The sequence below is a fragment of the Mauremys reevesii genome, linkage group 11 (genome assembly GCF_016161935.1).
Source record: "Mauremys reevesii isolate NIE-2019 linkage group 11, ASM1616193v1, whole genome shotgun sequence".
NCBI lineage: Eukaryota > Metazoa > Chordata > Testudines > Geoemydidae > Mauremys > Mauremys reevesii.
In genome coordinates, this window is record NC_052633.1 from 4374003 (window position 1) to 4401010 (window position 27008).

The window sequence follows — 27008 nt, forward strand, 5'->3', positions numbered from 1 at the left end:
TCTTTTCTGACTCGTTGTAGCTAAATTAGCCTCTATCCTATTGTATGTATCATTGGGGTTATTTTTTCCAATGTGCATTACTTTACTTTTATCCACATTAGATTTCATTTGCCATTTTGTTGCCCAATCACTTAGTTTTGTGAGATCTTTTTGAAGTTCTTCACAATCTGCTTTGGTCTTAACTAGCTTGAGCAGTTTAGTATCATCTGCAAACATTGCCACCTCACTGTTTACCCCTTTCTCCAGATCATTTATGAATAAGTTTAATAGGATTGGTCCTAGGTCTGACCCTTGGGGAACACCACTAGTTACCCCTCTCCATTCTGAGCCTCGCTGGAAGCACAGCCTGGGAGGATGGGGGCAAAGGTGTTCTTAGGAAAGTCTGGTGACAGTGGGGAATGGTTTGTTCTTTGGCATAGCCTAGAACAGCCCAGCTACTGTTCTCATTTATGCCCAGGCTGGAACAGACTCAAAGGAACCATTTTCAATCCAGAATAGCTAGATCTCACCCCGCCCTCCCTGATGCCATCCCCTCGGTGTTGTTCTGTACCAGGGAGTGGTATGCTAGCCCTACGCCACGCAGCAAACCACCCCTCTGCAACAGGTATTCCACCACGGGGATAGCCAGCTGTTTTCTGGAATGCCGCTGTGGGTTCCGGCCTCAATCTGCTAGAGGCTTTTCCTGGTAATTCCGTAACAGCCCATGCCAGCCACACCTTCGCTTACTCATTCTGCAGGGAATTTAGTAACAAAAGAGCTGTCTGCGATCCTGACTATTGAAAAGAATAAATAAAGGCCATGTGGTTCCTCTGGGTTTTAAATTAGTTCAGCTGAGACCTGTTATCTTCATGGCGGGGGTAGAGAGTAGCTGGCAGGCTTTGAAAACAGGAAAAACTGGTCTGGTGAAAGTTTCTGATCCTCGAGTACACAGTGGGAAAGTTCATCGAGCACAACACAGAGCGAACGTTATTAGTTATTAACATTTCTATGGGGGTGTTACGTAGATTGGGCCCCCTTGTGGTAGGTGCTGGACAAACATTAAAAAAAGGACAATCCCTACTCCAAAGAGCAATTCTCAGAAAGCAGGAGGTGGGCTGCCCGGGGGACACAGTGTGTAGCTACATCGCCAGAGACTCCTATTCTGCTTAGCCTGCTGAGTTCTTTCATTCCATAACCCAAACGCCAACCAGAGCGCACATATATCTGCTGCTCGTCGGCTAGGATTAAGAATGAGGGTCTGTCTTGGGCACCGACGTCCCTGCCAGAAACCGCCTTTGGAAAGGGCTAAAACCCAGCCCTCTTTCCGAAAGCAGTTTTTAGAAAGTTGTTTGTGAAACCGGAGCCCTTGATTTGTGTCATAACCGCAGGTAAATGTGCTGCATAACAGAGACACCGTTGAGAGATATTTGGTTTACTAAATATAAAGGCTTGGGGCCTGAGTTGCCTCTCGCGCTGATTTTATTCCAGTATGTGCCAGCTAGCTTCAAATAGCTCCACCGAAGTCAGTGTGTAACTGAGAGCCGGATTTGATCCCTTGACAGCAACTTCTTTATAAAAACGTTTTGCTCCCAGAAGCAGCGAATGCCAGGGCTTTCCCGAATGAGCAAGCGACACTGGGAATTCAATTACGTAGACAGAAGGTGGCTGCCGGGGTGCTTTTATAAGTCATCCTCAGTGATGAACAACTTCTTGCTACTGTAAACATCTCGTGGCCAGAAGCACCCATGGAAATGCCTGGAGCAGGCTCACGCTGGGCCAGATTCACAGCTGATATAAACCTTCATAGCTCCGTTCAAGTAAATGGAGCTGTGCTGATTTACACTGTCAGAATCTGGCCCCAGGTGACACTCATCCTCCTGGAAAATCCTATGCACAGGCTACTGCTGGGAGAATTCCCACAGATCCTGCCCTGCGTGCTTCCTCAGGCACAGATCCTGCCCTGCGTGCTTCCTCCGGCTCCAGGCACCAGCGAACGAAGCAGGTGCTTCGGACGGCCAATGGAAAGGGGCGGCACGTCCGGGTCTTCGGCGGCAGGTCCCTCAGTCCCTCTCGGAGCGAAGGGCCCACCGCCAAATTGCCGCCAAGGAATGAAGCAGCACAGTTGAGCTGCCGCCAAAGTACCACCGATCGCGGCTTTTTTTTTTCTTTTTCTTTTATTTCCCCTCCCTTCGCCGGCAAAAAAGCCTGAGCCGGCCCTGCTCAGGCACAACCCTGGGATCTTCCCGGCCGTTCCACGACTGCCCAATATTGAAAAATGTTCATGAACTCGAATGGTTTCTTCTTTTCTTACGAACTGGCTTTGTTGACCTGGCATTTTAACCTTTCTGTTAGTGGGTCGTATTGACACCCATTTATTAACCCCTTGATAAAAGCATTGCAATGATGTACAGCTAGTGTGGCTACTCTGGACACAGCTAAATCTTGTGAGAACAGCTGAGCTACTGAGGTTTCTAGTCCATGTGGAACAGCCGTGTTAACTGTGTTCAGGAAGGGGCGGCTTTCCAGCCCTGCCTAGATGGAAAACAAGCCTTCAAGGACCCTTCCTACAAATCAAACATTACGCTTCTTAATCATAACCCAAAAGGCAAACAAGCTGTGGTCTGTACTAGCTAACGCACTGCGCTGAGAACAAATAGAAATCCTTCAGGTATTGCTGCAGATCCTCCATTAGGACACTGCTCTTGCTCAGCTGATTTGGAACGTGTGTTTTAGCCAACCCTGACCGCTGCTTGAAATTCAGGCTACATGGAGCACTTCCTGCATTGAGGATGGCCAGTTGTCCAGACCGGGTAGCATATCCTAAAAGCAAATGAAATGTTTGCCTCACAATAGACTCTTTCTGCTAACAAAGGTCCAGCCAAGATTGCTTTCAAAGCGTGCTCTGTATTAGACAGCCGTTCATGGGACTGTCATGAACGGCTCACATGGTTGCTTTCGTCGTAACTGACACATGCTGTTCTGAGACCTTTCTACCTTCTTTTCAACTGTAGGCGTTTCATGGGCTTTAGTACTGCAGGACTGTGGAATGGGCCCCCAAACTGTAAGAACTGGTAATGAAATCTCGGTTCCCTACCCAGAAGCGGCGCCAGGGTTTTTGCCGCCCTAGGCGGCAGCGCTCCTCCTCTGAGCATTCGGCGGCGGGGGGTCCTTCCGCTCTGCGTTTTCAGGGCACTTTGGCGGCAGGTCCCGGAGCAAGTGACGGACCCGCCGCCGAATTTCTGCCGAAGACGCAGAGCGGAAGAACCCCCCGCCGCCGAATTTCCGCCTAGGACGGCAAAATGCCGCCCCGCAAATCCTGCCGCCCTGGAAGCGCCGGCCCTGTCGCTACCACTTTCCAGCGAAGATACATGTATTCAAACAGCTCCTCTTCTTCTAGGTAACAGGTCTATACTGATGATGTCCAAAACTCCAATTCGCAGCCAAACGCCTATGAAAATAACCTACGCGTGAAGCTCCTAAGGGGCAGTGGGAAGAATTGAAAAGCAGAAGCAAATTATGATTATTTTATTATTTATTACTGTGTGTGTTATTTGTATAATCGTCGTGCCTAGACTCCCTATTCATGATCCAGGACCCCATTGTCCTAGCTGCTCTACAGGTAGCCAACAGAAAGTCCCCAAAGACTTAACAATCTGCGTATAAGACAAGAGACCACAGATGGTACAGACAGATCTGGGAGGACAAGTAAACAACGAGGCAATAGCGATCGCACATTTGGGCTGTGGTCTACAGTTACTGGGCCAGATCCTCAGTGTAAGTTTCATTGAAGTTCTAAGCATCTGGTCCTGCGGCTGTCAATTCCACACTGGAACCTAAGCCCAACGAGCCTGTGTTGTGGTTTTGGATTCAGTCAAAATCTTGTGAGAACAGCTGATCTACTGAGGTTTTTACTGTTTGCAACCAAAATCTTCCAGGGCTACCCAGCAGGATTTCAGCAAACCTGAAACATACAGCCCGTTTGGCCTTGAACCCAAGCCCTAGTCTAAACCTAATCTGGATCCAGATCCAAACACTGTCTCTTTGGCCCAGCTGTGCTGTTTTCTAATACTTGTTTCATTAGTGATAACAGAGCAGAGTTTCAACAAGCTAGGCTAGAGTGATTTATAAATGTCACGGAGCTTGTCATGTGGAAGGATGCAGAGCTAAATGAAATTATATGTGGTCAAAGTCACACAGGATAAACAAATCCATTAATGGGCCAGATTCCATGCTCGGATACACTGATGAAAATCCAGAGTGTCACCATTGCTTTCAGTGGTGTACAGTAGAGCGGTAGTATAGCCTAGTGGATAGAGCACTACACTGGGATTCTGGAGACCTGGGTTCTTTCTATTCCTGGCTCTTCCACTGGCCTGCTGGGTGACTTGGGGTGTGCCTCAGTTTCCCCATCTGTAAAATGAGGATAACAATTCTGGCCCCCTTTGTAAAGCACTTTGAGTTCTACGGATGAAAAGTGCTGCATGATAACAGGGGTGATCACTCCAGATTTACAGCAACGTAATTCAGAGCAGAGCTGGGGTTGGTGTGCTTAATGATTACCGTTGAGTCAGCTGGTCTCCCAGCTGAGAGTCCTCGGGGCTGCTTGCAGACTCAACCCCTGGAGCGTAGCTATGTCTGTTCCTCGTTTCCTGATGTCTGTGTCTGGCTTTTATAGGGAACTGAAATGCAAGATTGAAAAAGAGGGCACCAAGAGGGAGCTCCTGTCCAATCAGTCCCAGCTCAACGAGACCCACTGCGTCCACTGCCTGCAGCCCTTCAAGTTCCTGGTGAACAGCAAGCGCCAGTGCTTAGACTGCCACTTCTACACCTGCAAGAACTGCAGCCGCTACAACAAAAAGGAGCAAGCCTGGATCTGTGACCCTTGCCGCTTATCTAGGTAGAAGGACAGGGACCAGCAGCCCTGCAGGCGAAGGGGTTTCACAATGGAGTGGGGCCGGAGATGAGAGGCAGAGTGGCCTAGGAGGCATGTCCTCAGCAAGACACTCAGGAGATCTAGGTTCTATTGCCGCTGGCCTATTGGCTGGCCTTCATCGCTCTGTGCCTCAGTTTCCCCATCTGTACAATGGGGTTCATAATACTGTGACGTGTTTTGAAATCTACATATGAATGATGCTCCACAGGAGCTAGGCACTATTATGACGAGTAACCCCAAAGCTTAGGCAAAGTAAAGCCATGGTCAAAGATCACAAAGGATCTCACGTGCAAGGTCCCTCTCCAAAGAGTTTTGATGTTGTAGTTGCTGGGCAGTGCCTGTTATTTTCGGGTCGTTTTCCTGGGCCCTTGCTACACCTTCTGGGTGTCTAGTAGCAGAGAGCACAACCTCGCCGTGACCCACTGCCGCTCTCAGCACCTTTCCCCCTGTGGGGGAGAGAACAGGGGTAATGCTCCCTTGGGCAGCCCTGGGCCGCATTCTGACCTAACTACGGCACGGGAACTGTCACTGCCGTATTGGCAAAGAAAAGAGGGGTGAGGAGTCATTCGAGTGCAGCACAGAGAGCTCTGTTAGGCCCTAAAGGCGCTGGCTGGAGTTGGACGCTGAACAGGAGCTCTCTGCCCTAGGAGGAGATGGTGCCACATCCCTGTCTCTTCCCCTCCCCCTGGTCTGGAGCAATATGCCCCTCTTCTCCCAGGGTGCAGGGAGGGAATGAACCTTGCACTCCCCAGGCGTAGGGACTCAGATGGTGACTTCCTTGCCTGAGATGCACTATACAAGGAAGCTCCTTGTAGTCTCAGCACACAATCTGAAGCCGGAGGCGCTGCTGTCTGGGGGCAGCTGGGTGGAAGAGATTATCACCCTGGGCGTGGGCTCTCAGAAGCAGCGTCAGTGCTCTGGGCTTTATGCGGGTATTGCCCGAGCATAGAATGGGCCCCTTCGTGATCTTGTCTTCTGGAACAGGCTGTCAGATCCTTCCGCTGCGCACAGCCAGAGTTTCCATCGATACCGAGTCAGAGAGAGGTTAGACCATTAGTGTCGGGGGAGCAAAGAGTGACCAAAAACCAAAACAACTCCCACCACCCGCCACATTTGTACTGGAGGCAGGGGGCCTTTTTATTAAGGTTGAAACTCCAGGTAACATCCCACCCCCGTAAAAGCACAGCAACTTAACCAGTGTGAAAATCCCTTTTGCGGTTATACTTCTATGTTGTGGATGCTCCAGAGAGATGGGGACATAAAGAGACATCTGAGGCTCCAGGTCCAATATTGTTTACTGGCTCTAAGTGGAAAGAAGGATACATATGTGTGTGGATGGTAGGACTGTAGGGAAATAAACCCAATATCTTGCCTCTCTCTGTGTCTTCCATTGGGGCCCAATCCAACACCCACTAAACTAAAGTCAGCGAGAGTTCTTCCATTGGCTCGGGTGGATCGGATCAGACACTGGCCAATGAAAGCACGACCACTCTGGCTCGTGTCTGTAAGTTACCGCCTCTCTCTCTCTTTCTCTTTGGGCAGGATTGTGAAGATTGGCTCCCTGGAGTGGTATTATGAACACGTGAGATCCCGGTTCAAGCGGTTTGGAAGTGCTAAAGTGATGCGGTCTCTCTACGGCAGGCTACAGCATGGGCAGAAAATTAATCCAACGTTGCTAGGTATGGCAAAGGGCTGCGCTCCTTTTCATCTGCCTCGCATGCTTATTTAACTAATGCTTGAGCAACTGTAACAGACACACCTTCTGGGTGTGGCGTTGTGTCCCATCTAATGGCACCGAGACCTAGAGAGAGAGAAAATTAGTCTGCTCTACAGCCTTAGCTGAGAGCCATATAGTGCTTGGCTCATGCAGTAGCGGCTCGTGCATTTAGCTCCAGAGGTCCTAGGTTCAATCCTGTCCACTGTTGACCAAGGTCTGTTGATGTTACATGACCCTTTGAAGCTATACAATGCAGATACATAAGAATGGCCATACTGGTCAGACCAATGGTCTATCTAGCCTAATATCTTGTGTTCCAACACTGGCTGGTACCAGATGCTTCAGAGGCAATGCACAGAACAGGGCAATTATTGAACATCGTCTAGTCCCAGCACCTGGCAGTCAGAGGCTTACATGCTAGTAATAGTTCTTATAATAATATAATACCAATTAATGCTAAGTTATTGGTAAATTTTGCTGTTAGTAAATGAGACAAAGATTCAGTTAATTAGGACTCACTTATCTGCTCTGCCACAGATTTCTTGAGTAACCTCTGGCAAGTCTTTTAATCTTTCTGTGCTTCAGTTCACCAGCTACAAAATTTGGATTGTCTCGAATGGGGACTCAAACTGACTATGTAAAATGTATCCCTGGTGTAACTCCATTGAGACCAGGGATGAATATATGTGTGTGTGTGTGTGTGTGTGTGTGTGGTGTACATGTGTGTATGTATATAGATGCTGTGCATCTATATACAAAAAATATACAAATATGGTGCTTTTATATCAGTACTCGCACTGTTGTTTAAAGTATCTCTAAGCCTGTAAGTGAGGGCCAGATTCCAGCCTTTTTGCACTGCCAGAGCAGCAGGCAGGGACACTAAAACTGCCCTAAAAAGGCAGCAGAGAATTTTCCTAGGTTGGAAGAGCTGCCATAGCTGTCTCCTCCATAGGTGGCGAGTTATATGGGACCGTGGCCTGTGCGCCGCCAATATTCAGGAATGTGGGCCCGGCCTCACCAATGGAGGGATAGCTCAGGGGTTTGAGCATTGGCCTGCTAAACCCAGGGTTGTGAGTTCAATCCTTGAGGAGGCCACTTAAGGATCTGGGGCAAAAATTGGTCCTGCTAGTGTAGGCAGGGGGCTGGACTCAATGACCTTTCAGGGTCCCTTCCAGTTCTAGGAGATTGGCATATCTCCAATTATTTCCTTTAATGTTTGGGCTTATATTTTCAAAGCTGTCCCGTCCATAGGACGGACTGGGGCAACCGCTCCAGGCCCCAGGCTTTGGGGGGCCCTGCGCTTGACGGGGATGGCCTGGAGGGTGAGCAGGCGTCCAGCACCAGCAGCAGCGAAGGACCCGGCCCCAGCCCGCCCCGCTCTGCTACGCCCCGCCCCACCTCTTCCTGCTCCTTCTCCTCCCCGCCCCCACTCCACCCCTTCCCCCACATCCCACCTCTTTCTGGCTTCCTCCCACTCCCCCAAGCGACACTGGGCACTGGCAGGGAGGAGTGGGGTGGGCTGGGGCCGGGTCACTCGCTGCTGGCGGTGCCAGCCCCCCACTAACACCCCAGGCCGCCCTGGACCCTGCATCCCCCTGAAGCGCAGGACCCCTCAAAGCACGGGGCCTGAGGCAGTTCCCCCGGTCCCTGCTATGGACAGCACCGCTCTGCTTGGACCTGTTCTGGGCACCACCAAAAATTGTACAAACTCCTCTGAACCCGAGACAGAGATGTGTCGGGGGCAGGGCTGGAGTGCACTGTGATCTGGCGTAATGACCCTGAGGGGCTTATTTCAAGCCCACGGAAGCTAAAGCAGCCCTCAGGTAATTCAGACTCGCTCTAGTCTGGCCCCCAGCCAGTTGCAGGGACGGGGTTTGACTTTGAATTCACCTCCCCCCCGCCCCAATCTCCTCTGTGCCACGCTCTGCTCCAGAGCAGCGGAGGAGTTAGTCCTGAACCAACATTTATGCTTCCTAATACAAAGCAAACCAAGGAGCGCGGCTGCTTTTAGATAATTGACCGCAGCCGAGCGAGGGCCCTTTCCACAGCTTGAAGAGCTGGCCCTTTATCGCACAGGTTTCTCCTCCCTCCGTTTTCTGCAGGCTGATCAGTGTTTGTATACTGACTTGCCAGCAAGTGGCAGCGTTGGACAGTTTTAAAGACTGACATCACCATTGCTAAAGCCTTTGGAACAGGTGTTTGTTATTCTAGAGAGTGGCCGCGTGGCATATAAACATACATCTTCAAGGCGGCGGTCCAGGGATTGGATTGATCAACAAAGCTGCCATCAATATCATATACTTAACTTTAGAGCGCGATAACAGTTAGCTGCTGCCAGCATGATATAGTATTACTGCTATTTCTTTGAAAACTGGTTCTGTTGTCTAGGGCAGTGGTTTTCAAACTAGGGCCGCCACTTGTTCAAGGAAAGCCCCTGGCGGGCCGGACCGGTTTGTTTACCTGCCGCGTCCGCAGGTCCGGCCGATCGCGGCTCCCACTGGCCATGGTTCACTGCTCCAGGCCAATGGGGGCTGCGGGAAGCAGCGTGGGCTGAGGGATGTGCTGGCCGCCCTTCCTGCAGCCCCCATTGGCCTGGAGCGGTGAACCACAGCCAGTGGGAGCCGTGATTGGCCGAACCTGTGGACGCGGCAGGTAAACAAACCGGCCCGGCCCGCCGGGGCTTCCCCTGCACAAGTTTGAGAACCATTGGTCTATGGTGAGATCAGGGGTAGGGGAATTCTTTTCCCACTGTGAGGTCCCAGCAAATAGTTTGCACTAATGCCATGGGTGTACATTGCTTAAGCCTGTATATCCTTATTCTTTTCCCAAGTCCACTAGTTCATAGAAATACAATTAGAAGCTCCTGATGTAGATAGTATTTAGTATGAAATTAAAATGATTGCTGGATCTAATTTGCCCATTTCTCCGCAGTATACTGAAAGAGTGAAGAACATTGAGGTGTTTAGCTTATAACAAAGCAAAGGGAATACTGAAATAAGAATGAAGGATAATAATTTGCTTAGTCTTTTTTCATCACAGCAGGGCTAGTAATTTTTTATCAATTTAAAAAATACAGGAAAATTGGAAGGCTCCCTTCACAGAGTTAATCTTCTTATAATAATTAGCATTTACTACGGGCAATGTGATAGAATATGATTTATGATTTGTGCGGCACCCTGTCATCCACCAGACACACTGCTGAGTCCTAGGTTCTGCAGTGAATTTAACTTTAAGTACGTGTGTTTAGCCCCATTGAAACGTAACGTTTGGCATTTGCTTAATTATATTGGGGAATTGGGGTCTTAACTGGTTGTTAATGTCATCCTAAAAACGCCCATGCGGTGCTTGGCCATGCAGTCCGATACAACCCACCCCAATATATTTATCTGCCCTCCTTTCCATCCCTGCATCCCTCGAAAAACATGGGGAAATGGATGAGCCTTGCAGCATGTCATGAGCTTCAGAAGCCCTCAGACCCAGTGGGGAAGTGAATTGGACAGCTGAATACTGTGCCTTAAGAGCTCTGCCGCCACCAGCTAGCTGTGGCTGGCCTGGTTAGCTCTGTCTCATGCCTTGGCTCCTTGCAATTGCACACGCATCACACAGTCTTTCAGTCAAAGCCCAAACCATTCAGAGCTTCGCTGGCCTCCAGCGCCTGCAGCCTCACAGTGAAATCACTTTGCAGGCAGCACTGATCAGGGCACAGGCATCGTGGGCTCACTGCGTGGAGTGTCTCTTTACCAGCAAGCAGCCACTTTCTGCCCCAGCTGCGGTTTCTCGGTGGTGTTAGGGCAGAGCCTCGTGTGGAGCATGGTACTGTAACCCAGCCTGGAGGTGGCAAGGGCAGCGATAACTGCGGCATGGGCAGCAGTCGAAAGAAAAGGACACAATGGCATAGGAACGGCCCTACTGGGTCAGACCAAAGGTCCATCTAGCCCAGTATCCTGTCTTCCGACAGTGGCCAGTGCCAGGTGCCCCAGAGAGAATGAACAGAACAGAGAATCATCAAGTGATCTATCCCCTGTCGCCCATTCCCAGCTTCTGGCAAACAGAGGCTAGAGGCAACATTCCTGTCCATCCTGGCTAATAGCCATTGATGAACCTATCCTCCATGAACTTATCTAGTTCTTTTTTGAACCCTGTTATGGTCTTGGCCTTCGCAGTATCCTCTGGCAAGGAGTTCCACAGGTTGACTGTGTGTTGTGTGAAGAAATACTTCCTTTTGTTTTAAACCTATTGCCTATTAATTTCATTTGGTGACACCTAGGTCATGTCTTATGAGTAAATAACACTTCCTTATTTACTTTCTCCACAGCAGTCATGATTTTATAGAACTCTATCATATCCACACTTGTCTCTTTTCCAAGCTGAAAAGTCAGAGTCTTACTAATCTCTCCTCATACGGAAGCTGTTCCATACCCCTAATCATTTTTCTTGCCCTTTTCTGAACCTTCTTCAATTCCAATATATCTTTTTTGAGATGGGGCGACTACATCCGCACGCAGTATTCAAGATGTGGGCGTATCATGGATTTATATAGAGGCAACATGATATTTTCTGTCTTATTTTCTATCTCCTTCTGTCAAGGTTCCTCCCCCACTGTGAACTTTAGGCTACAGATGTGGGGACCTGCATGGACACTTCTAAGCTTAATTACTAGCTTAGATCTGGTAACACTGCCACCATCCAGAAATTTCAGTGTCTGGATCACTTTTTGTCCCCCCAAAACCTTCCCCTCCCTGGGCAGCCTTGAGAGGCTTTTTTACCAAGTTCCTGGTGAACACCGATCCAACCTCTTGGATCTTAACACAAGGAGAATTTAACCATCCCCCCTTCTTTCCCCCACCAATTCCTGGTGAGTCCAGATCCAATCCCCTTGGATCTTAACACAAGGGAAAAAAAATCAATCAGGTTCTTAAAAAGAAAACTTTTAATTAAAGAAAGAAAGGTAAAAATTATCTCTGAAAATCAGGATGGAAAATACTTTACAGGGTAATCAGATTCAAGGAGCCCAGAGGAACCCCCTCTAGCCTTAGGTTCAAAGTTACAGCAAACAGAGGTAAAATCCTCTCAGCAAAAAGGAACATTTACAAGTTGAGAAAACAAAAATAAGACTAACACGCCTGGCCTGGCTGTTACTTACAAGTTTGAAACAGGAGAGACTGATTCAGAAAGATTTGGAGAGCCTGGATTGATGTCTGGTCCCTCTTAGTCCCAAGAGCGAACAACCCCCAACACAAAGAGCACAAACAAAGCCTTCCCCCCGCCAAGATTTGAAAGCATCTTGTCCCCTTATTGGTCCTCTGGTCAGGTGTCAGCCAGGTTACCTGAGCTTCTTAACCCTTTACAGGTAAAAGAGGTATTAACCCTTAACTATCTGTTTACGACACCTTCTTAATTATTCCCAGCATTCTGTTCACTTTTTTGCCTGCCGCTGCACATTGAGTGGATGTTTTCAGAGAACTATCCACAATGACTCCAAGATCTCTTTCTTGAGTGGTAACAGCTAATTTAGACCCCATCACTTTATATGTATAGTTGGGATTATGTTTTCCAGTGTGCATTACTTTGCACTTATCAACATTAAATTGCATCTGCCATTTTGTTGCCCAGTCACCCAGCACTCTTAGCAACCACTGCTAACTGGCCAGCTGGCCAACGGCGCCCCCTAGCTGTGATCCTAGTAATAAATGGCAAGCATACCCCACAGTCAAGCAATATATCCTCTTGGTCACTTCCATCTGTTATTTCCCTTTGGTTTAAACATTCTTGTTCTTTTCCTGGCTGAGCCTCTGCTTGGATATTAGGAAAAACTTTTTCACTAGGAAGGTGGGGAAGCACTGGAATGGGTTACCTAGGGAGGTGGTGGAATCTCCTTCCTTAGAGGTTTTTAAGGTCAGGCTTGACAAAGCCCTGGCTGGGATGATTTAGTTGGGGTTGGTCCTGCATTGAGCAGGGAGTTGGACTAGATGACCTCCTGAGGTCCTTCCAACCCTGATATTCTATGATTCTAGCTGTCCCTCATGTGTGCCCCACTGTGTGTTAGGTGCCGGCTAAGTCACTGAGCACCCTGAACCAGCTGGCTTAGGTGGGTGTCATGCATATTATAGTCCATGCCTACTTGCTCTGGCTGGCTCCATAGACAAGCTGGCCAAGAAGGGGTGAGGGAATGCAGCCTGGTGCAAACATGGCATGAGCAGAAGAGCAGCGATCCAACTATGCCCTCTCTGAGCTCTTGGGAGGAAGTAGCAGAGCCACTCAAGTGATCCCATATGTGCCCCAGGAGTATCTGCAGACGTGGTGCACATTCATGCCGGCTGTCCTGGATTGTGACCCAGATCCCATTGAAGTCAGTGAGAGTCTTTCCATGGATTCCACTGGGAGGTGACTCAGTCCCGTGATGATGATGAATGAATCCCAGTGGAACAGGACCTTTGCCTTACGTTATCCTAAGGCCTGACACTGAGAAGTGCCGACCACCCACAACTCCCTAGTCAGGCTATTAAATAAGGTAACAAAACCAACTGCATGTTTGTTGCAGGAGAGCACTGTGCACATGTTGGTGCCAAATACATGAAGTGTGAACAAGCTGCACTAAGCCTCTTTGTGACTCTGACACAGCAAAATCTCATTGATTCTGAGTCCAGTTGTGACTCCACACTCATGGTCCAGTTTTTTTAATTTGCTTTACTGGTTGTGCCTTGAGAACTCTGGAGGCCAGACTCTAGCTCCTGCTCAGCTTGGTTCTGGAAGTTGCTTTGTGTAACATACCTGTAGAAAGAGTTTATTTTAACCCTCAATTTTTCTTTGTACTTAGGTCTTCATGACAGAGTTTACAGCTTGCCAGACATCAACAGTAAGTCAGGTTTTTTTAATGCTGTTTAAAAGGAAATTGTAGCAGTCGGCTGGTCTGATTGCTCAGTGCAGTACTAGCGGAGGTCCCCAAATCTTCTGGTTTCCAGGTCCTCTTGGTTCCTGTAAGCCCAGCCTGTTGTACACCGCAGAACAGTGTATATCAGGAGGGGCATTGATCCCTTTTCACTCTACAAGCCATGCCTCTTCTGAGACTTCTGTTTTTCAGATTTAAGCTGATTCAGCAGTGCTCTTAATCACCTGCCTATCTTTAAGCATGAGGTGTCCTATTTAAGTCAATGGAAACTACTCATGTGCTTAAAGTTAGGCATGTGCTTCAGTACCTTGCCGAATCTGGGCCTTCATAATGTCATAACTGGGGGGTCTTGCCAGTGATAATCGAAACTTCCCCAATTCCTATGAATGGGCATTTTGTCCATCTTGGGTCTGGCTAACAGGCTCTCTGGGAATGTTACTGTTTGGGGTTGTGAATTATCTATGCTTTCCAAAGCAGTATTGACTCCCATTGAGATCAGTGGAGCTATTCCTTACTGTAGTATCAGGTCTGGAAATCAAGGGTTGTGATCCATTAATACAGAAGGGTCAAGAGGTCTGGATTTTCTCTTGATTGTCCCTGTTATAAGGGGGCAGGTGAGAATCAGGAGAAAAACTATATTGGGCTGGGGTTAGAGGTAAGAATAAGCAAATCTAAACTGAACTGATGTGATTTACACTTTAGAGTCACTAGCTTAGACTCAGTGAGGTTCTCTCAGACTCACTCCAATCTCCCCCTCATGTAATTTAACCATCACTTCTGAATTTGGCCTAGTGAGTCCATGTTGGTGTATCTTATACATCACAGAGCTGGAAGATAGGTCTGCAGCAGGAAGAGCAACTAGTGAGAGGATATAAGATGATATAAGTTTTTATAAGAAGATAAAGGTTGTGAACCATGGCCACATTCACCACTGTCATCGAGACACATCGCATCTGGGACGGTCAGCTCCAGGAACGCTGGCCTATATCTCTTGAGCTAAAGGAGACTTCCCTTTGCTGTAGTAGGGTGACATCGTGTATATTCCTTGGATCAGCCACTAGAGGGAGAAATGATCACACACTAAGGCAGTGTGTTAAGAAAGCACGGGCCCATGAGCACCCAAAGCACGGGCCTATGAGCACCTCTTGAGGCCAATGACTCCAATAGGAGCAGGAGCTGGCCCCAAGAGGCGTTATAAGAGGAACACCAGTATGGGCCCATCGGGTTTCCATCTCCGAGACACATTGGCTTCCCCACCCTCCAGCACCACCAACAAAAAGGGTCCCAGTGCCGACCATGGCTAACTATCACTGAACTGTGCTAGAGAACCATTGTACATACACACATGCACACCATAACACACTAAATGTATCTTTATAGTTAACTGTCCCAAGTAGAAAAAACAATCAATTAAATCTTTTCACCAGCAGCTGCGGCGGTAAGAAAACCAGCCAGGCTGGTTGAAAACCAGCCAAGTGGCAACCCAAGGGTAGCCCACAGACAGTGTTCCTTCAGCCACACGATGGCTGGGATGCTTCAGCCAGCCGCTCTGAAATCTCCCCCCGAGTGGTGCTGGGGCTGCCAAGCCCTTGATGCACAACGTTTTCTTGTGCTCCCTGCCAGGTGAGTGCCAGCTGCGTGCCGGCGGCAGGGTGCACAGTGACAGCGATGATGAAGATGACCTGGTGGATGGAGCCGAAGCTGAGCACTATACTAGGGTGAGCATTTACCTCTATGAACGTGCTATGCCTCGTTCCGCGTGCTTCGGTGTGGACTGTGCTCTTCCCTGCTCTGGGCTTTCTTAGCTGGTGGGGGGGTTTCCGTTGCCTTGGTTTTCTGATACAAACCTATCTTCCCATGTTGCCAATGTAAATGCTGTAAAGAAAGTGCTGGACACCCACCCTCTGGAGATCAGGCCCCTTTGTGGTGTCAAGCTCCCAGAAATTGATGCTCCCAAAATCACTCGCCCCTTCTGACCAGGTTTCTTCCCCGCTGATTAATATGAGTATCCTGGTTCTCTCAGAGTGACACACTGTGATGGGGTGGGGGGGGCCCGTCCAGTGCAGGGTGAGTGCACCCCATTCCTCAAGCCGCCTTCTGCCTCTAGGCAGTGAGGCCTAAGGGTTCGAGTCTACCAACTGGCTCTTGCTATAGGGATGTAAGGCCTAGCAGCCAGTCACTAGCAATGCCCTGACTCCCAAGGCAGTGGGGCCTAGCAGCCAGAGTCAGTAACAATACCCGGACTCCCAGAGCAGTGAGGCCTAGCAACCAGAGTCAAAACTCATAGTCTGACTCCCAGGGCAGTTAAATTTAGTGGCTGGAGTCAATAGGATTGGGCCGCCTCCCAGAGGTGCAGCAGCCAGGGTAGGAAGACCTGGGCCCTCCCTGCTCCACTGGGTCTCAACCCAGGGCCCTGGTAGTGGTAAGTGGGCTCGCCACTTAGCAGGGATCTGCCAGAACCATGCTGACTGCTGTAGGAAGAATGGCTAGTCCCTCCCTGGGCTACTTCCTATCGTGACTTCTGCAGTCCTGAGCTAGACGTCTTTAGGATCTCCGGTCTCCTCGGGTTGTGCTGATACCAGGAGCTCTGACCTCCAAGTGGTGCCCTCAGGTACCTGGGTGTCTGCGTGAGTCTCAGTGTCTCCGGCTCCCACAGTCTGGGGCTTCCGCAGCTGCCGGGCTGGATCCTGCAGCATATGTCCTTCCTCTCCAGCTACTAGACCAGACTGAACTGGGCTGCTCCTTCTTATACTGCTGCTACACCGTGAGCATGCCCAGTTTGGACATGGGGGTGTGGCTTCCTCATCCCACAGTAAGGAGTTAACCCTTCCCCGTCCAGTGCAGGGTGAGTGCACCCCGTCACACACTCCAACCACCTTTTTCTAAATGGGAAGGAAAAGTGTGGCCTAGAGGGCAGAGCACTAGACTGAGGCCTGGGTTCTAGTCCTGGGCCTGCTGGGTGACCTGCTGCAGGTCACTTTGGCCCTCTGTGCCTCATTTTCCCTTTTTGTAAAATGGGGATAATAATATTGGCCCTTCTTTCTACAGCACTTTTAAGATGAAAAGCCTTACATGCAAGCTAGGTGTTGTTAAATAGAGTCTAAACATCACATTTCATTTTCTACCTTATGCTATGGGTTAGCCTCTTAGCCAGCTTCGTTACCTCATCCATTTGTTACATCATTGCCATTATCTGGGGAAGTAATTGTTTCTTTCAGTTGGTCTGGAAATGCAGTCACTTCATTTCAGTCTAACCTATTAAAGGCACATGCTGTCCTTCCCCAGAATTGTGTCTACGCTACGGCCCTTACGGGGGCACAGCTGCAGCTGTGCGGTCTCCTATGTAGCCACTCTATGCCTGCGGGAGAGAGCTCTCCCATCAGCATCATTAAACTCCCCCACCCCCACGAGCGGTGGTAGCTGTGTCAGCAGCAGAGCATCTCCCTCCAACATAGCGCTGTTCATACCGGCGCGTCTGTCGGTGAAACTTATGACGGTCAAGGGTGTGTTTTTTCACACCCCGACAGACAAAAGTTTTACCGACAAAAGTGTAAACATAGTCTTAGATTGGTAAGGATCTCTTAAGCCGGCATAAGCATCAGACAGTGAAGTGTAAAATTCCGCACAGGCCAAATAAATTAGATCTCATTGCAAAGCTGCGAGGGGCATTTTAAGGAGCGGAGGTGGCAGTGCCTCCTAGCTGTGGCTATCTCTGAATGATCCCCTGGCTGAAAAGGGGGACGTATGTTTGAGGATTCCACGGCAGCTGTTGGAATTCCCTGTGAAATTTGAGCCAAGCTCACTTCCCCATAACTCCTCAATGAACCTCCAGTTGAGTTTCTCCTCCACAGCCCAGAATACTATGGTCTTGACCGAAAGATCATTGAGTTCAAAGGGAGTCTTTCCATTCACTTCAAAGCACACTGAAATAGACCTTGCTCATCTGATTCACACCAATATTGGATATCATTCCCATTCTCATTTGCATACCCTTTAAATAGGAAGAAATGTGATCCACATTCTGCCCTCTACCACCCAGACAGCTCCACTGATATGTCAGAGAGCAACATTTGATCCATAAATACAATTAGGCAAACCAGTAATGTCAGATCTGTAGCCAGCAGAGAAGAAAAGACACAACCAGAAACATGGTGGAGATAGTTAAGGGCTGAAAGAGTCATCAGACCCTTTTTTAAAGACCAGTTGTGTTTACACTGAATTTTGCTTTCTTGCACTTTCTATGCTTTCTAAGATGCGCAAGACAAAGCGCCTGCTGTCTGTTCATCCCTTTGATTTTGAACTGGACTCAGAATATTCTGCTCAATCACGCCGTCAATCTGTGCAGCTTTCTCAAACTCCGGTCAACCAGGATGGCCACCAGGTACTGGGGAGGTGGTTGGGGACTGCTGTTCTCTCGTTCCTTGCTCCCTTCCTTTCTTCTCTTCTGCTGTTCAGCTGCTTGGAGTTTCCAAGGGTATGATGTTGATTAGTTTTTCCCCCTTGCTTTGTTTTCTGCCACATAGACCTTACTTCTGAAGGCCATGAATCAGAATGAGGATAGTGAGTTGGAGTGAGGACTGGTGAGCTAGGATGGCAGGAGATTTGGAAAAGTTTGTGTCCTCTGGTCTCATTTTCTTCTGGGTTTAATTACTTGTTTTTAAATTGGCCCTTGCAGAAATCAGATATGTCTCTGTTTCTTTGCAATCCCACATGAATATGGGCTCAGTTCATTTCTAGCCTCAGTGGTCAGGGATAAAGATGGCTTCTTGTGGTTCCAGCCAACTGCTCTCGCTGGAGATGGAGAGCAAGGCAGGCTGGGAATTGTAGTCCTTGTATCCGCAATTGTAATACTGAGTTCTGTCAAAGCCAGCTGAGGAAAGATGTGGGAAATATGAAGACCCTTCTCTCCCTGTTCTGTGGGAAACCTGAAGAGAGCTGAGGTGCTTCTCTAAGCAGGAGAAGCATGTAACCAACCCACATCTGTTTTGTCTGTAATTTTGTTCCTGTGTTTACATTGAGGCAGGCCCCTCTGGGGAGGAGCTGAGGCCATCTAAAAACACTGATCCATAAAGTCCTGACAGGCAAAGCTGTTATTATTGTTTGCAAAACTTCTTGGCCTGTCACAGCGAGCCACATGGAGACTGACCTTCTGAAAAAGAGAGGGAATTGTATGGGTAGCGGAAGATTTCCCAAAGCTGAAAAACAAGAATTTTGCATAATTATTGCATAACAGTTGTGGAGAAGAGTGCAAAACCAGCTTCATAATACATCGATACTTCTTCCAGTCATTAGTGGCTGCTACTAGCCATTGCAAACTGAGAGCCGTTAGTACCGTAGAACCTCAGAGTTACGAACACCACAGTTACAAACAGACCAGGCAAACACACACCTCATTTGGAACTGGAAGTATGCATTCAGACAGCAGCAGAGACCAAAAAAAGGAAGTACAGTACAATACTGCCTTACACATAAACTACTAAAAAAATAAAGGGAAAGCAGCATTTTTCTTCTGCACAGTAAAGTTTCAAAGCTGTATTAAGTCAACGTTCAGTTGTAAACTTTTGAAAGAACAACCACAATGTTTTGCCCAAAGTTACGAACATTCCAGAATTACGAACAGCCTCCATTCCCGAGGTGTCCCTAACTCTGAGGTTCTACTGTGCCTAGATTGAACAACAAACCCAATGACTGTGAAAGTCACACCTCGACGTAGCATGTACAACATAAGAGATTCTTCTTCCTTCCCTAGACCCGAAGAAGAGCTCTGCATAGCTCTAAAGGTTTATCTCCCACCAATAGAAGTTGGTCCAATAAAAGATATTACCTCACTCACTATGTCTCTGTCATAAAACATTAATCTACTTGATGCACAAAAAAAAGCAGCATCTCTTGCTTGATGTCCAAAAGGAAGGGTTTTCTTGAAATGTTCCAAACTGACTTGCATACAGGCTAGTGATGTGCAAACCTCAAAAGTAAGGAGGACTGGTTCAATTTGTACAAGAGCACAGATGCTTGGATGCTGATTTCAGCATTAATTCATACCGTCCAGACTTCATGGAGTTGCAGGACTCGATAATCCATTCTTGCTTCCGGTTAAGTCAGAAATACCGAGTTGCCTTTTTTTTTTTTTTTCTGGTATCTCATCACTTAAAACCCTTCTCCTGGGTAGAACCAGGAAGTACTGAGAAATGTAACAAAAAAAATTATTAAAAGTCAAACAAACCTTGGAGTTTTCAAACTCCAAAATAAGTTTGATGAAGCTTTTGGGGCAAACCATGTAGGTTGGTTCTAGCCTGTCTTTGTGAAGGACACTGCTTATAGCCTATGAGAAAATGATCTCTCTTTAAGAACCATCTGCATATAACCAAGGTTTTGGGAGCCACATTATTGTTTAATCAGTAAAAGGACTTGACATTTTAAAGACATAAACTCATGGGCTGAGATTTTCCAGGATGCTTAGGGGATTGTGATGCCCAATTCCAATTAAAACTAATGGCAGTGGGGTGTACAAATCCCTTAGGGAAGGCTAAAAAAATAACCTTCAAATATTTTGCTCGAAAGTGGGTTATGGGGAAAGGGAACACGCTGCTCATTTATAGGTACTGACCCGTGTCCTCTCTTCTCAGTCATTCCCGGATTTCCCTGATGCCGGCGAGGACACCTCCCGGAAGGAGACAATGATCGCTGAAGCAGACCTGGCTGCAGTGTTCCACCAGATCCTGCAGGAGCAGGGACAACATATGACCCCTCCAGAGCAGGAGTTTAGCACCGAGGTCCGGCTGACAGTGAACTCACGAAGGAAGAGCCTGGAAAGGAATCCCAAACCTGGTAGGCTACACTGACCAGTGTCCTTCTGTCCCATTTGAGGAAAAGCAGCTGGGCCAGCAGTTCTAGCAGAATGGAAACGTTAACGGTTCCAGGCTCTTAAAAAATAACTAAACTACTAAAACACAGAGGGCCTGACTTTCATAACTAGATGCATAACCGTACATCTGATTTGTGCATGCAAATCAGCTTACGCAGCTAGCTGGTCATTTGGGCATGAGCAACTGATCATCCTGACTCCAAAGCAAGGAATGCCACCTACCGAATCACCAGCCTCACTCCCTACGGCGCTCTGGGCTGTGCTAAGAGGTCTCTCAGGCCTACCTTGCTTAGCATGTCAGATGAAATCGAAAGCCAAAGTAGCCTTGCTTCAGGCCTGAGCGCGGCCACATTTTAACTTGCTCAGCCAGATCCCCATCTGGTGTAAATCATCCTAGTTCCAATGAAGTCAGTGGAGCACTGCTGATCTTCACCAGATAAGGATTTGGCCACCGGGGCAAAGCAGGTGCTCAGTTGCTTATGGCATGATGACAGCCTTTGTCTTCATTTTCAAGTTGTGCACCAAATGTACTCCTTTAAAGTGTACTGTCATGCTTAGAAACCTGTTTGGGGAGATTTCCCTGGCTCTGGAGCCCTGTGCAATCAAACCCTCTCCTGAGGGGATCAGGAGTTTATGGATACTATAATTACTCTAGCGAATGAGATTACAGAAAACAAATTCTTCTATCACTAATGTGCTTTCTCCTACCAGGGTAACAAAGCAAAATGTGCATGGTGCATAGCTTAAACATGGGTCGTCCTAAAATATAATCTCCCGTGTGTTTTTAATGTGTTGGCTGGATTTATTAACACCCAGGTGACTGTGCCCACAGAGATTAGCCGAGCTAGAGGTAAATAAAATGGAGGTACTATATAGAATAAAAATAACACTCTGGAACTGACTTAAAAAGCATTTAGAAAGGCTTTCATTCATTTCTCCCAGGTTTGAGGCCTGATCCAAAGCGCACTGAAATCAATGGAAAAATTCCCTTTGACTTCATTGGTTTTCGGATTAGGTTTTCTGAGTTTAGCTCCCAAGACTAGTGAAAATGTAGACTCTTTACTGTCTGGGAGGTGAAGTCCTTGGTCCACCCATGGTTGTGGTGATTCACCCTTCCCTGCACTGCCCCGACATCTTGTTCTGGAGAGGTCACCTGTGGGGATAGTTTCAGTCCTTGGTCTTGTTACTGAGCCTGCCAGCAATGGTGCCAGCTGGGCAAGTGGGTCTTGGGATGTGGACCTGTCTCCATCAGGAACCAGGCTGAGACCACCAATGAATGTCACATAGATGAGGGAAGTAGCTGCTAGATAGAGCTCAGTCACCAGCTACCTGGGCTGGATTTGAACCCGTGAATATAGCAGTGAAAAGTTCCCTAGCCCATTGGCAATCCGCTAAGGAGTCCAGCCTCCCCCCTGAAGTCCTGTAAGATGCTTTTCACTGTGTGATAAGACTTTCCTCTATAAAGCATCTTTTCGGTGAGCGTCTCTTAATTAAGTCTTGCAAAAACCCTCAGAGGGACGATTCCTAGTTTAACTGACTGGAAGGCAGAGGCACAGAGCGGTACGGTACATACACATAGCAAGAGACGGTTCCTGTGTGCTCTGATCATTAGACCACGCTCCCTCCGGTGTAGCTTAGAAATTGTAGTGTCAATCCTGTTTGTTCTGGGCACTTGAATTATTTTAAACTGGGTTTCAACCCCCGCTGATGTATGTGTGCTCTTAAATGTTACCTCTGGATAACAACCCCGCCTTTAGCCCCGATGAAACAGTTGTCTTTCCACGCCTACGTGATGCAGTTCTCTGAAAGTAAGGGACTTCTGACACTCTCCTTGAGTGAGCTCAGGGGTGTTCTATCTAAGCGTTTCATAGCTTCCTCTTTGCTGGCACGAAAAGCCTTCTAACTTTGTTATCTGAAAGCTTGGCATGGTGGTATAGGACACTGTGATTATTCTAGTGGAGGATGCGTTCGCTTTTGCTTTGAATAAGCTATTGCTGTTAGAACATCCACGGCCACAGTTTGGAAAGGGAAGAGCTTGACAGCTCTTCTAATGAGGCATCATGGTGTGATTTATTTAGCAGGTGTGTTAGGATCTGGTCTGAGGGACTGATATAAAGTCCACTGAAGTCAGTGGGAGTCTTTCCACTGATATCCCTGGGCTTTGCACCAGGTCCGTGGTGTTCTGTAAAGCTATTTAGTGCTTTTTCCTACTATTGTTGCTGTTTCCTTTTTCACCTCTCCCCATCCATCCTTCCACGGGCTTTTCCTGAAACCTAAGATCATAATCCCTGCCTTGAGCCTCCAGTGACTCGAACCCGTTCTGTCCCCAAAGGCAGCCCATGGAACGAGCGGCACCGACCCCAGTACTCAGCGGATATGGACACTTCCGATGAGGACGTAAAGGGAGCCCAGAAGATACCTGTCTATCAGCCCCATCACGTGAAACGCCGAAACAGAGCCTCCTCCCAGGAGAATATAAACCACTCTGGAAATCAGGTAACAAAGGGATTTTAAACCATTCCCAGTAACTCGTATGATCTGTTCCATGGCTGAGACTCTGCAACCAAAGTCACCTTTGAAACGGAATAATGGTTCAGGCAGATGGGTCTCATAAATGGTGGCTCCCGTACAGTGAAATCCTAATGTTCTCCAGAGCTGGGCTAGCCGCTCTGATGGACGTTGAGGGGGCAGAGAGAGCACACTGTATGCAATCAAGAATAACTCCGATTGCCTGTAAAACCAAAGGATCAATCCAGCCACACAGGGGCACTCCAGCCACACCCACTCCTCCCCCCCACAAGCCCTATGCTAGGGGCCAAGAACGGTGTGGCCTGGAGTAGATATACCACATCCACACAGACCAGAGAGGCCACCACTGCAGAGAGAATCCCCAGGAGGCTGGCTGAGTTGGTTTTGCAGCCCCTGTGCATTGGTGGAGTAGTGAAAGGAGCTGTAACTTGGCTATGTCCACACTACCGCGGTAAGTCAACCTACGCTATGCAACACGTAGCTGGAGTTGACGTACCTTAGGTTGAGTTACCGCGGGGGATCAACGGGAGAAAATCTCCCATCGACTTACCTTATTCTTCTCGTCCGTGGTCGAGTACAGGGGTCAACTGGAGAGCGATCTGCAGTCGATTTGGTAGGTCTTTACTAGACCCGCTAAATTGACCGCTGGTGAATCGATCTCAGAGTGTGGATCCTGGCTCTAGTGTAGACCTGCCCAGAGTCTAGGATCTGTCTTTTAAGGTGTTTTCCTGGTACCATTTTATGGCCGGCTGGCACCTAACTATTCCTATCCCATGCCACATTGTGGGCCACATTCTGCTCTCAGACCCAGAAGGGCCGCGGGTTGATTCCATTGCGGGTTGCACCGGTGTAACCAGGTGTGGCTCTGGAAGTGCACATTTAGAGCTATCAACGCTCCTGAGTTATGTGCGTGGGCGGAGAGAGACCAGATCCTTCTGTCTCTGTCCCCTTTTTTACACAGAACATCGCTGTGCCTATCGTCATTGCCCCACTCCATCCTCTTCACCGCCACGTTTTTTTCATTCAGCAGGAAGAGGAAATGGAGTTCTACTTCACGCTCCACTTAGCTGTAATAAAAAGCCCAGCCTGTTCCATTTATTCTATAAGCTGCCTGTAGTTTCCTATGCACCTGAAAAAGGCTTTACTCACATGAATGGATCAGTGCTTTAGGAGCAAATGAAGCCTTGGAGTGGAATAGCTGCTCACCTTTGTGATCCTCTTCTTCTTTTGTAGCTCCTGGAGTGTTCCAGTGGCAGTCGGAAACAGTCACTGTGACTTGTCACATACCTTTCATCTGTGATACCAAGGGGGGAAGCTGCAAATGTTGTTTATTTTAGGGTGGGGGGGGAGAAGGGAGTTAGATTTTCCACTCCCCCCCATTGAAGGTTTTAAACAGATTACAAAACTGCAGGTTGATTCAGCAGAAAACCTTGCTCATCCGCTAAACCAAAGCGCACATTGGTGTTTGAACAAGCCAACGTGCAGTTAACATACAGGCCAACTTCCCAGCTACGTTTCCAAGAAGTGGACGCGTCTGGGTTTTTTGCACATCCTACAGACCAGTTGCACTCAGTGGGCATCTAGGAGCAGGCACCAAATGTGCAGTCTGACCCGAGGAGCGTTAAAGCGGAGGCTTCCATGTTGAAAGCTAGTTTTAATCAATACGGTGCTTTCTCTCCTCTTCCTAAATTCCTTCAGTGCATATCGCCATTACTGACTGACCTTCATTCTCCATTAAATGATAAAACATGAATCGGATACATGTAGCCACATGCAATGTTACCCTGAGCAAGTAGGGCCCAATTCCACTCTCATATACAGCCACGGCGGCTTATTGACTTCAAAACAATACTCGGGTCAGTGTGACAACTTACTGAAAAAGGAGAGATTTAAACCTAAAACCACACGTTTACTACAAAACGGCTTTTCTGGAAATGACAGGAAAATGTGAATTATAATAACCCCTAGCTCTTCTCTAGCACTTTTTCTCAGCAGATCTCAAAACAGCTTTGCAAAAAGAGGGCAGGATCCTGATCCCCATTTTATGTATGGGAAACTGAGGCACAACGGGACTTGCCCAAAGGGTCACCCAGCAGGTCAGTGGCAAAGCTGGGAGTAGCACCCAGGTGTCCTGAGTTACAGCCACGTGATTTATTTACTAGGCCACGCTGCTGCCCCGTAACCAAACAAATCCTGGGGTCCAGCCCACAGCAGCAGTTTTTAGGTAGAGCTGGCCAAGAATCTTTGACAAAACTTGCAACTTTGGCAAATACCTTCATCAAAATTATACAAATTTCAATGGGAAAAAAGATCTGATAATTTCAGCAACTGTTTTCAAAGAAATTACATCCTGTTTTTCAACCAGCTCTACCTGCTTGAATACACCTTTCTGTTTTTTAGAGGAAGAATTGTTCAACCAAATATTATTTTCAGGCCAAAAAGCCTCTGAGGGAAAATGGGGAAGAACCTATTTTCATACTGGAGAACAAATGGGCTAGCCTGAAGAAGCGGTAAGATGGTCTCACAAAGCTCACCTGGGATCACCACTGACAAAGCTCTCCAGGACAGCCTTTAAGCCAAAGGAGTCAAACTTGTCTGCCTCTAGCAGTCGGGGAATCTAGCAATATAATGCCCATCAGTAAGAGTCTTGCAACATTGTCCTAACGTTTATCCATAATGCCCTAGTCTAACTGCGCTGATGATAACATAGAGTGGCCAACTTTCTAATGTCTGAAAACTGGATGCCCCTGCCTCACCTCTTGCCTCTGAGGCCCTGTGCCCTCTCTTCCCCCAAGGCCCCCCCCTTCCAACACCTCCCCCCCTCGCTTGCTGCTTTCCCCGCTCAACTCCAGCGTGAGCAGCCCCAAGGGACTTGCAAACCCCAGCTCCAGCAGGCTGGCTGTGAGTGCAGGTCAGAAGAGCACTGAGGCCACACAGGAGCAGCCAGGTAGCCCTGCTGGCAAACCTCCCTTTGCGCTGCCTGCCCTGCAGCCCCCTTTTCCACCCTCTCGAACCCTCCCAGCCCTGAAGCTGCCTGAGAGCGCAGCCAGGGGAAGCGTCGGCTGCGGGGGCAGCTCGTGTTCCTTCCCGCCCGGGGAACGTTCTGTGCCTGCTGAGAGCCCCTTCCCCCACTCGCCAGGGGTCCCGCACGCTGTCTCCTGCCACAGCCCCACAAGCCAGGCTCTGCAAAGGGGCTGCCTGCCTCCCAAGCTGGAGCGGTAGCCGCCATTTCAGGGATGGGCAGGAGGCTGCCACTACCCCCCCCCCGCCCGCCCGCAGTAACCAGACGTTTAGTGTCCGGTCAGTACATCTGACTGGACTCTGCCAGGTTCCCTTTTCAACCGGACTTTCCGGTCAAAAACCGGACACCTGGCAACCCTAAACCCACAGTAATGATGACTCCTTTGCAGATAATTGGGTTGATCCTACAAAGTTGATCCTACTCAGTCCTACCATGAGTGCAGGGGACTGGACTAGATAACCTCTCGAGGTCTCTTCCAGTCCTATGATTCTGTGAAACACCATCATAAAGTATTGCCAATCCCAAGTGTTCAAAAAATCATAGAATCATTGAGTATAAGGCTAGGAGGAACCACCTCACCTCCTTTATAGCACAGGCCCAAGAATTTAATCAGTTAGTTACCCCGGTATTGAACCTCATAACTTGTTTCTAGAACAGCATCCAGTCTTAATCTGAGATCTTCAAGCGATGGAGAGTCCATAGTTTTCTTCGGGTAGTTTGTTCCAGGGGTCAATCACCCTCACTGGTAAAATAAACCAGAACAGAACTGTGCCTTTTTGTAGTCATAAGTCAGGGCCCCAAAATCATGATAATGGCTTAAAAATCATGAGATTCTTAATAAAAGTTGGGGTAGAGGATTCCTACTAGTCCTCTGGTTTTTTGAGTCTTTGAGGGCAGGAACTCTTTTTCAGGCTTTTTCTGCATCCCTGAGGACTAGAAACTTACTTTAAAAAAAATTAAAATAGAGATTCTTGCATAATCACCAGAATCCAGGAGCTGGGGCTTTAAGGAAAAACATTAGCGATCATGAGATTTGTGAAAAGATTATGAGAGTTGGCAACACTGGAATCATGG

General features: G+C 48.2%; 1 protein-coding gene across 10 annotated transcripts in view; it reads left to right on the forward strand.

The window, feature by feature from the left end:
- The window catches only part of MLPH (melanophilin), an 84809-nt gene that overhangs the window by 23322 nt on the left and 34479 nt on the right, over positions 1–27008 (forward strand). For 8 of the 10 annotated variants that reach the window (XM_039495083.1, XM_039495084.1, XM_039495090.1 and 5 more), the window contains 7 exons: positions 4655–4876; positions 6455–6591; positions 13447–13485; positions 15142–15236; positions 17771–17899; positions 20145–20346; positions 22716–22879. In XM_039495083.1, coding sequence (XP_039351017.1) covers positions 4655–4876; positions 6455–6591; positions 13447–13485; positions 15142–15236; positions 17771–17899; positions 20145–20346; positions 22716–22879 — 988 coding nt within the window. The remainder of the gene's footprint in view (positions 1–4654; positions 4877–6454; positions 6592–13446; positions 13486–15141; positions 15237–17770; positions 17900–20144; positions 20347–22715; positions 22880–27008) is intronic. The other 2 variants (XM_039495087.1, XM_039495093.1) reach the window with 1 other exon arrangement.